The following is a 14,788-nucleotide window of genomic DNA, read 5'->3' on the forward strand; positions in this document are numbered from 1 at the left end:
TATGAATTGTCATGTGCTGGTTATTTGTGGTAGTTTGTGTGGTGATATTAACACTAAATATGAGGAATAGCTTATTGGCAATTGTAAGCTACTTGTATTTTGTGCTTGTGGGTCATTGTTGGTTGTGAACGTGGTAGTCAGGTTGAATCTGAAAGACTGGGGTATCTATATCATGCCTCAGGAGACATTTAGTTTGAATCAACTCTAAACAGTGGCCTATTACCAGTTTTTACTGCACAGATAACTGTATGAAGCAATACGTATAACTCTGTACAATCCGGACACACTCTGTTGAATTGGGCAGAGAACTGCAAAATCAGTTTAATTAATGGATTATTTGTGTCATTTGCTAATGCTCTTCATTACTTAGTCTTTTGACTACACACAACTTCACTGCCATAATTAAACTCACACTCTTTAGTGGGGTGGTTATACATTCATCAAATCTGACAGAAATACTGTACATAAAAACAAATCTGCCTTTAAGTTTACCAGCTGACTGCCTTCCTTTTTGAGCTGTGAGTTTATCAAGATTCACTGTAACCTCCTTATGGCTCCTGTAAGCCATAGATAGCATGTCAGCGGGTGGTGCTAAGAGGGTTATTTGAAGGTAATCTTGATGCTGCAGAGAATGCACTATTAGAATACTGTGGTTCTTCCAAGTGAAGGATGACACATTCAAGAGCTCAGTGTTTGACAGTGACCCTTTTCATTGGTACATGTATAAAAGTGATTATTAAGGTTCTCACTGTGATAGAAAATATGTAAATTTTATTAATCGATTGTTTATTGATAGATTAACCTCCAGCAGTTAGAACTGAGTCGGGAAGAACTACTGAAATCCTATAATCACAAAAATGTCAACAAACTTTATTTCTAACGGCAAACTAGAAATAAAAAAAAAAATACAGGAACACAAATGAAATTATGGAAAGTTTGAGCAAATCTCTCCAAAACACTCAACAATTATAAATAGTAACAAAACGATGGGACATTCTTCATAAAACAACTACAAACTCTTAATTTAGATAATAGCATTGTCAGGTGAACGCTTCCATTTGCTGACAACAATTTGCAGTTTTCAAGTTCTGAATTACTAATGATAAAAGTAACAAAATGCCTTGCACTTACCACACTGTATACTGAAAGGCACCCATTGCATAAACAAAATCAAAGACTTTAAAACAAGGACCATCTGTGAACCACTTAGTAACCTGAAACTCTTACAAACCACCTTTGATTGCATTGCCCTTGAATCAAGCAACAAAGTAAAATAATGCAGTTTTGAAATGATGAAAGATTAAGTTTTATTAAACTGCTTTATTTCTATCAAGTGTTTAATCAGGTACTGAGTTCACTTGTGTAGTCCCTTGCCTTTCTGAAATAGTGATCTCAATATGAAATGGAATCTGAATTACTCAATATAAACAAAGTGTGCAGAGTTTAACCAGTTATATCCTTCATTACAAAGATGATCTAAAACACAATACACTATAACTTTTATGGCAAATCTTTTCCTTTAAAAACTTGTTTTCCCAGAAGCAGTGTACCATGGCAATTGATCATACTAGATTCAAAGAGCTCTTGGTTCAACACAATTCAAAATGAAATGGTTGTAGCAAATGTATGTCTCTTTGACATCACATGCTTTCTTTTCATCCACTTAAGCAAATGCAAATGATAAAGTCAGTACAGCTAAGTGGATGCTCTTTGCTTTGCTGCAGTTAAGTCCCTTATGTGGCCTAAACACTAACACACCAGATTAGTTTCCCTGATCCTGCTCTTTCCTCTTTGGTTGTACAGGTGAACTGGGCTTTTAGTGGACCCTTAATCCATAGTTGTTAGATATCAAAAAGCTCAGCTTCCTTTTCTTTCCAGAAAGCGAAGCTTCGGTCAATATATCTGATGATTTCTTCATTGCTAAACTCTTTTAGATCATAGATCACTTTGATTGAGTCTTCATTAGGTTCATCTCTTGGTGGGGGTTTATCAACATGAGGTTCCTCTATGACTTTAACAGTGACAGGTGGAACATCTTTCACTGGATGTAGTTCTGAGCTTTCTCTTGTGTCCTGTATTGTGTTGACTTTTGCTGTTGGATCAGTGTGTTGTACAGTTTCAGTTGCCAAGCTCTGCATTTGGTCCTGCTCTGAACGTTTCCCATTAGAAACTGCAGACTCATTTGATGATGTTTGCTCACTGGCTTTTACATGCCCCTGACCATTGTCCTCCAGTGAGTTCTTCAGGCTTCTCTTATCCACACAATGGCCATTGTTGAATACACCATCGTGGGCTGCAGGAGGTGATGGTAATGATGATGACGATGATGATGATGATGGAGAAGCAAGTGATTGTGAGGTTGGTGGGTAAGGTTGTGGTGATGATGCAGGTGAAGAGGACTGAGCATTTGGAGGTGGGGGTGCAGGATGTGTGGGTGGGGGAGGAGGTGGAGGATGTGAAGGTGGGGGAGGGAGTGATTCCTGCATTGGAATAATGGGCATGTCAGGAGACATGGAACGTAGAGAAGCTGTCATTACACCTCCCCCCTCATCAGAGTCTCCAAAATACTTAAGCTTTATGTCTTCAAAACCATCCGCCCAGTCTCTCTTCCCTCTCTCAATTTCCTCTATGACTTCCTTGTGAAACTGCCTTATGATCTCCCACTTACGGTTACCAAGACGGTCAAACATCTCATAGCACAAGAGGTGGCGGAATTTGCGCTCACTGCGAGACATGTTCATTTCCAGCAACTGGAAGTATCCAAGCATGAAAAGGTCAAGGGTTAGGCTTTCGTAGCTCACAGGTGACCCGTTGATGTGTGGCAAGAAGTGCTCTGGCCAGTAGATCATCTGGGTGCGACTCAGCCTGCGGATCTGGCGTGTGGGCACTTGACTCATGATTGTCCTCCAGTGGCCAATCAGATTGCCTACTACCTGCTTTGACTTCATGAAAAGAAGGAGTTTGTCATCTTCACTCTGTACCTCCTCACCAATCTGTGCACTAAATTGGTTGTAGTCCTCCCAGCCAACATCTAAATGATTACCTCTCCTGCCTGAATATTTAGTCCGATAAGATTCAGAGATAGTGTACTTCCGCCAGTGTTCAAGGAACAGGAAAACAATTCTCTCTTTCCTAATTTCAATGCACTCCTGGACATAGCTTAGATCTGTCTGCACCTCCAAGCTTCTTGTTAGTTGTTCGTTATTTAGAATGGCATCTGCAGAAAGAATCTGATTGAACTGTTCAATGTTAGTTGAAGCCATTATCTCAGGGGGTGCATATGTCTGAGGAACATGAGATGCGATGATAACTGGTTCTTCAACAAGCGGTAAGACTGATTCCTCCACTAAAGGTACATTTCCATTGGTATTGGACTGAATGATTGTAGCAGAGGAACAAGAAACATCTTCCTGAATTGTCTCTGGTGGGTAACTAGACTCACTTACCACAGGGAGTGACCTCTTACGTTTGTACACCCTATTCGTTTTGTTGTCTGCAGGCTCTGACTGACTCTGAATTTCATAATTGGCCTTGAGGTTCTTCACTGAAACTCCACACTGCTTTATTTCCTTCTCCACATCCTCTCTTGTTGAGAAGGACTGAGAACGTCCAATAAATCCATTGCCAGCTGATGCTGCTGTTTCAGACTGACCTGGGTTCACAGTCCTTGCCTCTTCCTGAGAATATCCAGGACATATAAGATCCAAGATGTCTATCTCTTTCCCCCCTAGGGTGGCAAGAAGAATAGCCATACTCTTGAGTAGGGTAGAGATCTTGCTGCACCAAGCTGGAAGATCTTCAGCTTGGCCATGTACCTGCTTTGGATTGACTGAGAAATGCCCTTGATTGAGGGCAGCAGAAACTGGTAGGAGCTGTTGAAGCTCACGCTCTAGATCTCCCAGCTCCTTCTCGACTTCTGAGACCTTGTGCATGACCTGCAGGTTCTCAATTTGCTTCTCAATACGGTTTAGATCATCCTCTGTCATCAGTTCCCCAAATGGGCCCAAAATGGCATTGTGGACATGGGAGTAGTGCCATTCCTGAAGCTGGTAGTGTCCAGTTGCCGCAAACTAAATCAGAGGTCAAAGGAGACCAGAGGACAAGAAAAAAGGGGAGGAGGGGGGGATTCCTTCAGCTCGACGTTCCTGGTGTTAATACACGCTTCAGTGCAAATCCATTGTGACACACAGGTTTTACATGGATTTAGTGGTGCAATGGCACTGCCTCATTAAAAGCACAAAACTTTCTACTTCACTTTGAGTCAAAGAGAACAGAAACCTGTGTCCTTCTTGAATTAATTGGCAAATATTAATTAAACCATAAGTAATTCATAAGTTTACAATGTGTCTACTTTTGTGTTTTTCAGGCCTTTGACACTGACCAGAACTTTTACATCTGTATTCCTGTATTTGCTCAATCCCTCTTTACAGTTTTTCTCTCCCATTTTTGAGAGTCAGTTTTTAATGTTTTCTCTTAGTTTAAAGAGTGACTACACAAACATTGAGAAGTCTGCTTTTACTGACATCCCGCAGTTGAAATTTTCATCTTGCTGCATGTTCTGGCTGCATCCCAAACATCACTGTTGGGCACAGGCACCAGTGCGGCATACAACAGTGATGGGAAACCACACTGGGTGTGGTTAAAGGTGCAACAAAGTTGAAACTGTCAACTGTGGTCAGTGCAACAAAGGTTTTTCTGAGTAAGGGACTGGGTGTGGTATCACTCTTAGAGAGGTGTTGATCTGCTTTCCAAAAAAAGGAAAAAAACAACTTTTTTTTTTTGTTTCTTTTTTTCCACTGGATGTACATTTTATTTGCCTTATTTTGAAAATTTAAAAGTAACATGCTATGCAATTGTAGTTAGTATTATTATTATTTTATGTACTTTTTTTTTTACCAATACTGGTTGACCTGTAGTGTGAATAGGCCTGACATCACACCACTGAATCAGCATGTAACAACTTGAAGCTGCAAAACTCCATCAAACACCAGCTCACACTGTGAATCTGTTAGTCAAGTGTGTTAATGCTGTGATGGGCACTGTAGCCAAGTATTCAGTTCACTGCAGTCCAAAAAGTCTATTGCTATTAAGAAAGACCATAAATATGGAAGAAAAACATGCATAAAGACGCCTAAAGAAACAAAGAAGGAACTAAAGTAGTGAGCACATGGATGTCTGGATTCAGAGCTATCTAGGTCCAATATTTCATGCAAGTACTAATAAGTCATTTTTCCTTTGTGTTATTTACAGGGAGAAATATATCATGAGAATACTTTATGTTCAGCTTAGTTTAATACAATTACACTGATAATCCCACTGCATCTCAACAAATAAAGAAATACATGCCACATTCACTAAGAGACACTGGAAAGAAATTGCTACCTGCTGGATCATTTAAGAGTATAAGATTGCAAACCTTGATTGCAGATCAATTACATAAAGTCCTGCATGAATTACTCAGGACTAACAAGTGTTCAGATTGCTGCAGTGTGAATTACTAATTTATACCTTGTCTACATGAACATAATTGCACCACAGTATCAGAGCCAGTATTACATGCATGAATACTAAAAACACATTCATACAGGCTCTTTGCCAAAATCACAAAAATCCACACTCAAATCCAAGCGGCAGCTATCCCCTCTGTGGTGTTTAATTATTTGAAACTGAAGCCATTTATTATCAAGTTTATAGAGTGTTTTAAGACCAGAAATGGGGATAGCTTAGACATGACAAAACTTCTGGACCTTTGTACATCCTTGCAACATCATGCCTACCTTGCGCTTGTGCTCCTCCTCCTCTTGCATCTTGACCTGAAGCTTTCGCACCATCACCTGCCTTTTCCACTCGGGTATCGCTTTTCCCTGTTCATCATGAGTGGGCACTAGAGCCTCCACGTCTGAAAGGCTAGTCTTCCTTCCCGACTCCGCTCCTGTCGTGCCACCGCCACTGTTCCCATTGATTACAGAGTTGGAGGGCAGTTGCTCGTAGCTCGCAGAGGTCGACATGGACCTGGCAGATCCAGAGCCAGTGGGACTGGGGCTGGGACTCGGGGTGGCAGGTGGGGAGGTGACGGATGTATTGGATGGTGGAGGGGAAGTTGGTTTGGCTGGTGGGCTGGATGCGCGGGTCTCTGGTGGAGATGTAGTGTCTCCCTGGAGGAAAAATAAAGACTCGGATGGATGGAGAACATGGGGCTCAACCAAACTGATAACTGGTGGAATTTTTTAACCAGCAAGCGCGCTCTTAACCACATCCTTAAACAGATATAGCTAGAAGGCAAAGGTAAAAGGCTTCTTTCATTATGACACATCAACTAGTTTCCCACTTTCCCAAGAGATGTGATCTTTCTTGTAACCATCCTTTACTGAGCTAAACTCATGCTTAATGTGTATTCAGTTACTCATTAGCCTTAAGGTGGTAGTGGTATTTGTGGTCTATCCATTGAAGTCAGAGAGCTATATATATATATATATATATATATATATATATATATATATATATATACATATTGTTCCTTTTGATGGTTTGTGATAATTTTCCTTAATTTCTGTCTTTTGTGGATTCATTTAAATCAGTAGACAAAAGCTGTAGCTAAATTCCTGCAATTAGGAATTTAAATGTATCATCAGAAGTGGAGGGTGGCGGTGGACCTACATTGTTGCCTGTGGGCCCAGTGCTGGAGAAGACAGTGGTGTAGCCTTTACTGTGAGGTGTGGGCTTGAGGCTCTTTCCTGCTTTGATCTCTGCCAGCAGCTCGGAGTTGTCACCAGTGGGGGACATCATGTTGAAAGATTTTGTGCCTGCAGAGAAAAGGATGGAGCAAGAAAGTGAAACCGGGTAAAAGAAAGATAGAATAGAGGGAAAGAGAAACAGAGAGAGTGACAGAGAGAGATCCACTGAAGAAGAGGGATTGAAAGAGGGATTGGATGGCATTTCAGTGTTAAATATTTCATTGGATCAGGCAGGTAACAATGCTGAGCTGAGCGGGTTGGACAGCGATGGGAGATCATTATGGTGTACGCTTCCGCTCATAGATAAACTTAATAAGTGTCTTTTTTTTGTTGTTTGTATCTTGTTTACTTACATATATTGGCATTTGCCTTTATACCTCTTAGGGTTCAGGGTTTGCTTAAGACATGTTTCTCTGAAATGCTTGACAGTATTTGGATTAATCAGATGGTCTACCAGCTACCAAACTGTTGCATCAGTCCACAGTCGCAGTGAGCCGGGGTAGATGGGGAGGAACAATTCCAAAATTATTTCACTACAGTGAACCCAAAGAGAGGAGGCACACACAATCTCTCTCAGAGCGTACATGTTAATATATCCAGCCAAGCTACTGCTGAATGTTCATCTTTTTAAAAAGTAGGTCGATGGTGAAATGTATGCATTCATCGTACACGGAACCTAATCTCCTTACAGTGAACAATGCAGCAAATTCACATAGATTTCAACTATGACCTCTATTGGTAACGTGACTACGCAGGAACTATATTTTCATGGGACAGACTAAATTAAAGAAACTAAAAATGTCAATCCAGCAAAATACTGCTTACATGTGAGGCCACATTAATATTTTTAAAAACATCAACATTTCAAAATGGTGACGGTAATACACGATGAACCACAGACAGGTATATTCATACAGCAAACTGCAGTGCTGATTACATTATCTACACAACAATCTTCCAAGATGTATTGTAGAACTGAACTCTCAAATTCTTAAGTCAAGCACCATAATGTAATGTACAACTACACTACACATATTTACAACATTTAAATTTCACATATTGTGGCCTGAATACACTACGAGCCAACTGCTGCCTCACCTGCTTTAGTGAATGTAAACCTTCAGTGAATTGAGTTTCCTCAGTCCCTCACTGGTCACTCATTTTCTACTTGGAGAATGGAAAGACAGTCCTCCCGTAAAAATGTTCCCCGTCGAGGCGACCACAATGGGGTCGAGCTGGACACAGAGCTTCACTAGCCTGCCACCCCTCCTCACTCTCACTTGCTCTCCCTCTCTCCGTCTCTCTCCAAGGGAGGAGAGAGCGGCTTTCTATTAAAAACCCATCATCACAGTTGGGGGAAATCTAAAGGAATCACCAGTAACTGAAAGTGACAGCGAGCCATTGGCAAGCTGGCTAGGAATTAACACGCATGTGCACGCGCACACATGGACGGATGCAGTCAGGCGACACACACATACACACACACACACACACACACACACACACACACACACACACACACACACACACACACACAAACAGAGTCACCGTCCAATCCCTAGCTCATTAGTCCTGCGTACCGGACCAATCCCCTCCGCAACAAACCTGGAACACAGTTCACTCACACACGCATTGATACAGTCTCACCTCACATTTACTGGATTACAAAGAGAGAGAGAGAAAGACAGACTAAGGACCATCATCCACACACAAGCCTTATACAAAGTGTGCTTCCACCCACTCTAACTGTTGCCTGTAAATAGTTTGTGGATACAGCAATCATATATAAATGTAATTCTTGTAATTTTTTCCTAGAATGTAACTGGATCAGTCACAAAAAAATACTAATACTAATAATAAAATTTCACATTTTGGAAATATAAACAGCCTACCTTCATCCATACCCCTGACAAGCCCCTGAGCCCCTGAGCAGCAGATCATCCACAGCCAGGTGTGTCAAAGGCAGAAAAATTAAGTTGGTGCTGGAAATCTCCTTGAATACACCTTCGCATTTGTGTGTTTTGGAGTCAAAGGTTATGTATGTGTGTGAGTTAAATTCTGTTTAGGCTAGGGGTGTGGACTAAGCAGGTCTGCCAGGCTGAATGAAAAGGAGGGTGGAGCTGTGACAGGTGGAGAACATTTGACAAATAGCTTCTCATGATCGACATCATGGAACAAGGTTTTTCTTCTCTGGGTTAGCTGCTGCATCTGTTAGCGCATCAGATAGAGGTGTGTACCTGTGTATGTCTTTTAAAAATAAAAGTAGGATCCTCTCTATCCCGTTAATCAATGTAAAACAATAGGGAACTTGCAAGCGTTTACGATGTTGTGGCAGCACTTTAAATCAGCCACCTGGTGTGTTGCCATCGTTTCAAAGAGTGCCTGAGCTGTAAACTCATCTCGAGCTCTCAGATGTGTTGGTGGTTTTTAATTTTACGACCACCTAATTGCCTGTTTGTCGCCTGATTAACGCTGTAGCACAAATCATGCCATTAGTGAACATATAATACCGTTTTATTGCCGTCCTGCCATTAGGCAGCAGGTGGAGCATGAACTGATGAGGCAATTGGATGTTTGGTGAACAAAGTGTTTACATAAAATACATCGATTGTAAAAAGGTCCCAAATGAAGAATTTAATAGTTTACAGCTGAACTGATTGCTGTTTATGACTCAGCTGTAACCCAGTGCTGAAGCCATATTATACTGAAAACCTTCTTTCACTTAAACCTTTACTTAAGATAATGAGCTGACTCACGTACTTGGTCCAAAACAAATATGCATCCTGCACCCTGTGTGGCGGTTTTACTGATTTATAAAAGTATGTTACAGGAAAAATATTTTGGGTAAATAAATATACCTTTTTTAAAAGTTGAATTTGAAGTATATTCTCAAGCAAGTATACAGGAGAACAGTATGTTTTGGAGGTTTGGCTTTACTGTATCAAGATGAAACAAAAAGATTCAGCATATTCAGGAAAAATCGAATTATTTTTTGAGAAAATTAAAATATTAATTATTTCTTACTGTAAATTAATTAAATGGGTCATTTTTTGTACTGAAAAAATGTAATAAAATAAATACAGAGCATCTTGGCGCGTAAAAGAAAATTGCTTCAGCTCAGGAATCAGATGGGTACTTGAACTTGTAATTTGCACTTTAAATTTGCAAACTTGTTGACTTAAGGGTGAAACGGCCGCCTTCTGTAGATGTTGCTCCTTTGTCTGCAAAGCCATATCAGGTTATCTACACAGTTCAGAGGGCTTTTTCCTCTTATTGGACCAACAACACACCACTTACTGTGAAACAGACACTGATTGTTCAGAACTACAACGATAAGCTGCATATACAGGTTTGGGTCACTGTTGTTTTCATATGTCAGCAACAGAGAGAGGCAAAATATTTCTATGAAAAGCCCAACATAATGATTTTAAAATCTTATTAGGAAAGTGCGAAGGCCTGTGGTGACGCCTTAATGTGTTGTGTAATGAACTGATTTCGCTTTAGTCTGTACTTACTCTTTATCGGTCTTAGTGTCCCTCCCTCTGCTTGAGAGGCAGAGATTTCCCCAACTTGGCGGAGCAGCAGTGAGGACAGGCCATGGCAGGCAGAAAAACCAAAACAGAGCGAAACGGGAGGAAATGGAGTAGGTGACAGAAAAGAAGGAATATTTTAACAGTAACGTATATTAAATGGTTAATGAGGAGAAAGGATTGGGTGATAGCAGAAGAAAAGGCTTGTTACAGAAATCAGTATAAAAGTCATTACCAAAGAGAAATATGTGTGTTTTATCTCTTGTTTTTCACCTTTTTTTTTGACAAATAAAGGTTACTTTGGGAAGTTTTCTTCTTCTTCTCTGAGGTTGAAAGGTTACCAGTGCCTAACAGGCTGGGCTGAGTGATGTTGGGCTTAATTTGCTTCCAAGTATGTCATTTATTTATTTAGTCGTGTAGTTGATCTTCATGCATTTTCAAGATTCATGGGAACCTTGGGCAGTTTTTACCACTTAAAAAACTCATCACACGTTACACAGTTAAAATTTCCCTGTAACTAGAACAACGTGTACAGACAGCAGTATCCAGGGCAACAGGGCACTTAAGGAAATGGCTGAACACTAAACCAGTTCTCAGGGTAATCGTAGCCCAACTTCATTAATTAATAATCTGTTATAGGGTCAGACTCAATCTATCTGTTGAAGGATTACATTGTACCCATAATGCAAGGGACTCTGCTTTCTAGGAATGATTTTACAATGATGTGTAAGCAAACCATTCATCAGAAAAAACGTGCATAAATGTGTTGCCTTTTTTTTTTTTTTCAAGAACTCTGAACAGACGTCTAGTTCCACAAAAAGGCAGGAAATGAAGAGAAACAAAACAAAAAATAAAAGGGTGTAGGAAGCAGGAGGAAAAAAGTTAGGGAGCACTCACTTCCTGATGAGGAAGATGGGCGTCGCTGGTTGCTGGAGGTGGAAGTGAAATTATTCTGGGTGGTTGGCGTCTCCGGGGGCAAAGGAGGAGGTGGAGGGGGTGCTGGCATTGGGTTGCTTGGGGGAGGAGGGGGCGGAGGTGGCGGTGGGGGCGGGATTGATTCCTCCGTGGTGCCACTCTCAGAGCTGTGGGCGGGGCTGTTGGTAGGCTCCTCCAATAACACAGAGCCCTGGTGGGAGAAGAGGGGGAGGGACGTGACAGAATTCAATTAGCCTGTCATATTGTATACCCATTAACTTGTTGTGGTGACCCTGGTGGATTTCTCCTAGCAACCACATTGTTGTACTGCTCTGTTGCCAATATTTGGTCACTGATAACAGGGATGAAACAGGTGGCCCATGTAGTGATGTTGTCCACTTCATTTTAAACACCACTTGAATGTTGGTGTTTGAAATCCCAAAGCTTTTTTTGCCTCTGGTAAATAGTGGGATTTCTGTATCCCACATGCCAGAATTTATATTCTTAAAATATGTACAACAACAACAAAAATAAAAACAGGAGTAAACACATTAAACATTTAACACATCTGCTTCTTCAAAATACATTTTTTGACTATTAATAAAAAAAATTAGCTTTTTCATTAAATTGAAAACAATTAATAAATCAACAGCGACAGTGAATGTGTTTTCCCTGCTTGCATTGGCATGCCAGTTGAAACTCCTGCTGGGCGGAGCAAGCACTGAATTCTTGTGCACAGGCCGTGGACAGTGACAGATGTCTGCAGCCTGAACAGAGGTGCCTTCCCTCTGCTTCCTGCCATCTTTAATCACCTCATAAAGACATAATACTCTATTGCGAACAACGGCGCTAACACGACCTAATCTCTTGGGGGAAACTCGGAGGGAAAACAGTGGGAAGAAGCCATCTGTCACTGCAAGTGATAGTGCTTTGACCCCCACACCCTGCACTCCCCCAGCACACACGCGTCTGACACCATCTGAAAGTGTGCCGTAATTGACTGTGACATTTAACTCGACCCGCCCCTCCTTTATTCTTCAGACGCGTGCTCATCATTGTTGTCCCCTTTACTTTTCAAAACCCCCCTGAGAGTTGGAGGGGGTGGGGGGGTGGGGTGGGGGGGTTTCCCATGTCCAGATGGGTCTTTGCAGCACGTGCCATTGCTTCCGTTGATTAAGCGGCCCATCTGCTTGGGTGCCTCTGAGACCAGGAGGGGCCGCACTGAGACCTTAATTGGCTAAATGTGGATTATACCCCATATCACCCAGAACACCCCCCACCCCTGATACCCATGAAATTATAATCTCCTGGGACACTGATGAGAGTCTGACTCTCTTTATTCAGATGCCTGTGCAGGCATGTGGCAGCTAACAAGTGTTTTAACCAATAATCTTGGGGGAACACTTGGAGTCACAGAAATTTACCTTGATGAACATTTATAGGGCACATACAGAAGCAAATGTATTTTGCCTTGTAATCTAGCACTGACAAGAAAACTAACTGTTTTTTTATAGTTTTTTTTTTGTATAATAAGTAAATAATGTGTTGCTCATTGTATCAACAGCAACCAGTGGCAGCTCCGACACACATCAACTCAAAAATGAGAAATGACAGTGTTCTTCTTACAACCTACCCAGACTGAGTAACTGAAGTGCCAATATCAAGTACTGAACCTAAATTAAAGATTAAACATTTCAGACAAAATGCATATTTTATTTATTCTGGATGATGAGCAGTACTCTATTTTGAAAAACGTTTACAATTCAGAAAAATCTAAATAACAAGGTGCAACACATTTAACGTGTGAGCTTTTATTGCCAAAAGAAATCACAGCATTTGTGCTGATCGATTACTTAGAGAAAATGTGACTGTGGTGTAATACCTAAATGTCAGGCTTAAATTAACCTTTTAATCTTTATCCTTATTTGTTTACTGTGATCTCACAGATTTGTTTGTAGCTTACCCCCCCCCTCCTGATTTTAAAAAGAAAATAAAAAGCATTTATTAAAACAATAAGAAACAAATCACCAGCTGTCACTAAGATATGCTAATATATACAACATATCAAAAATACAAGATTTAAGAGTATTCATATCTGGTCATTGGTGACTTCCTGCTATGTGCTGTGTGTTATCTGGGACTGTCCTGAGTTTGTTCCATTGTCAGTTTACACAACAGGGTGGAGACTCAAGAGGCAATGGAAATTAGGGGGCAGTTTGCATCAGGTGACAAACAAAAGCTGAAGAGGACACAAGATTATGCAACATGCTGAGTGGCATAATGCACAGGCAAATGGTGCAGGCAGTGTGGTAACCTAACGCCAACATGCCATCACCCAGCCAAACCTTATCCTGAAAAAGACCTGATAAGGAGCTGGGATGCTGAGATGCGCACAGTCCATCAAGGGCACAGTATATTAAGCCTTTACAAACCATATCCCAGTATTCATCGGAATTACAGCCCATATACTATTGTTTTGCAAACACTTTGCAGTGCATGCTTCGTTACATATCAATATATGTTAAAATGTAGTCATTTAAAACCCCAAATAATCCTATTATCAGTACTTCTCTGAAATCAGCAGCTGATGATTTTTTAATACATTTTCTGAACCATAAGACAAGGACAAGATGGCAAAGGACTCATATTGGACATTAGACATGCACAAGCATATGTATCCATATGCTTTATATAATGAACCAGATTCTGTGTGATGCTGCCACTGAACACATTAATGTTGCAATAAACAGCAGAGACCTGCACGTCTTACCTCCTCGTTGGGCGCCATGACTTTGCTCCCACGGGGCTCGGCCGGGTCACTGCCGAGGGTCTTATAGTAGTCCCCAGTGCTGGGCTGCTTGCTGAAGCTCCTTGACCTTCTGTTTGAATCCACGCGCCGCAATGTCTCGTGGTTTTCTCCAGCAGTGAGCTGCTTAAGAAATAAATCAGAGAAATATAATTACCCCGTAAAAGGCTTTGGTTCCACCTAATGATTTTCCACCATAATGATGATTTACGGCAATCACTTGTCTTATGTGATAGTAACCTGAATTGAGTCAAAGAAAGTGAAAGTGATAAAATACGCTTCTTAAACAAAAGTTGCCGACATATGTATTTTGCTGACAAAGTAACAGAATCATGGTGCTTTAAAAAATACTCAGTGGGAAATGGATTTATGTGGATAAACGGTGCTTTCGGAGTGAGCTTGTCGCGTGTGGAACACCACACTGTAAAATGTATAGGAGGTGTGCGACCAGATTAGCTCTCCCGTGTGACCAAAGCCGCTTTGTTTGAATAACAGAACAAGGCTTTAATTCAGTTCAAGTAAAACACAAGCATGTTTCATGTAAAGACCGCAGGGCCACAGAAGGTAAGAACTCACAGGCAGCTTTGAGTCCAGTGTAAGAATATCTTCCTGTCCACAGAGCAGGGTCAGAGGTCACTAACTTGGCCTTTTTAGTTGAGCACTCTCTCCTTCTGCTTTGACATCTATCTTTACCTGAAGCTGCCAAGGCAGGATATTGAATTCATGTCATTTAGCAAGTCTTCGCTGTATGCTGCTGTTAAAATGTGGCCCATGTGGCTCAGACTGTATATAATTCAGAGTAA

At 41.0% G+C, this 14,788-nt stretch overlaps 2 protein-coding genes across 5 annotated transcripts in view; both read right to left on the bottom strand.

The window, feature by feature from the left end:
• Positions 1–14,788, bottom strand: part of espn (espin) — a 39,451-nt gene that overhangs the window by 6,100 nt on the left and 18,563 nt on the right. For 2 of the 4 annotated variants that reach the window (XM_056385757.1, XM_056385755.1), the window contains exons 8-11: positions 13,950–14,108; positions 11,162–11,390; positions 6,658–6,803; positions 5,778–6,155 (exon numbers count right to left, since the gene is read on the bottom strand). In XM_056385757.1, the coding sequence (XP_056241732.1) occupies positions 5,778–6,155; positions 6,658–6,803; positions 11,162–11,390; positions 13,950–14,108 (912 nt within the window). Of the gene's footprint in view, positions 1–5,777; positions 6,156–6,657; positions 6,804–11,161; positions 11,391–13,949; positions 14,112–14,788 lie in introns of all 4 variants that reach the window. The other 2 variants (XM_056385756.1, XM_056385754.1) reach the window with 1 other exon arrangement.
• Positions 850–5,768, bottom strand: LOC130175324 (espin-like protein). The gene has a single exon (XM_056385758.1). The coding sequence runs from the start codon at positions 3,984–3,986 to the stop codon at positions 1,842–1,844; it is 2,145 nt and encodes a 714-aa protein (XP_056241733.1). The 5' UTR covers positions 3,987–5,768; the 3' UTR covers positions 850–1,841.

This window comes from Seriola aureovittata, chromosome 9 (genome assembly GCF_021018895.1).
Source record: "Seriola aureovittata isolate HTS-2021-v1 ecotype China chromosome 9, ASM2101889v1, whole genome shotgun sequence".
Lineage (NCBI taxonomy): Eukaryota > Metazoa > Chordata > Actinopteri > Carangiformes > Carangidae > Seriola > Seriola aureovittata.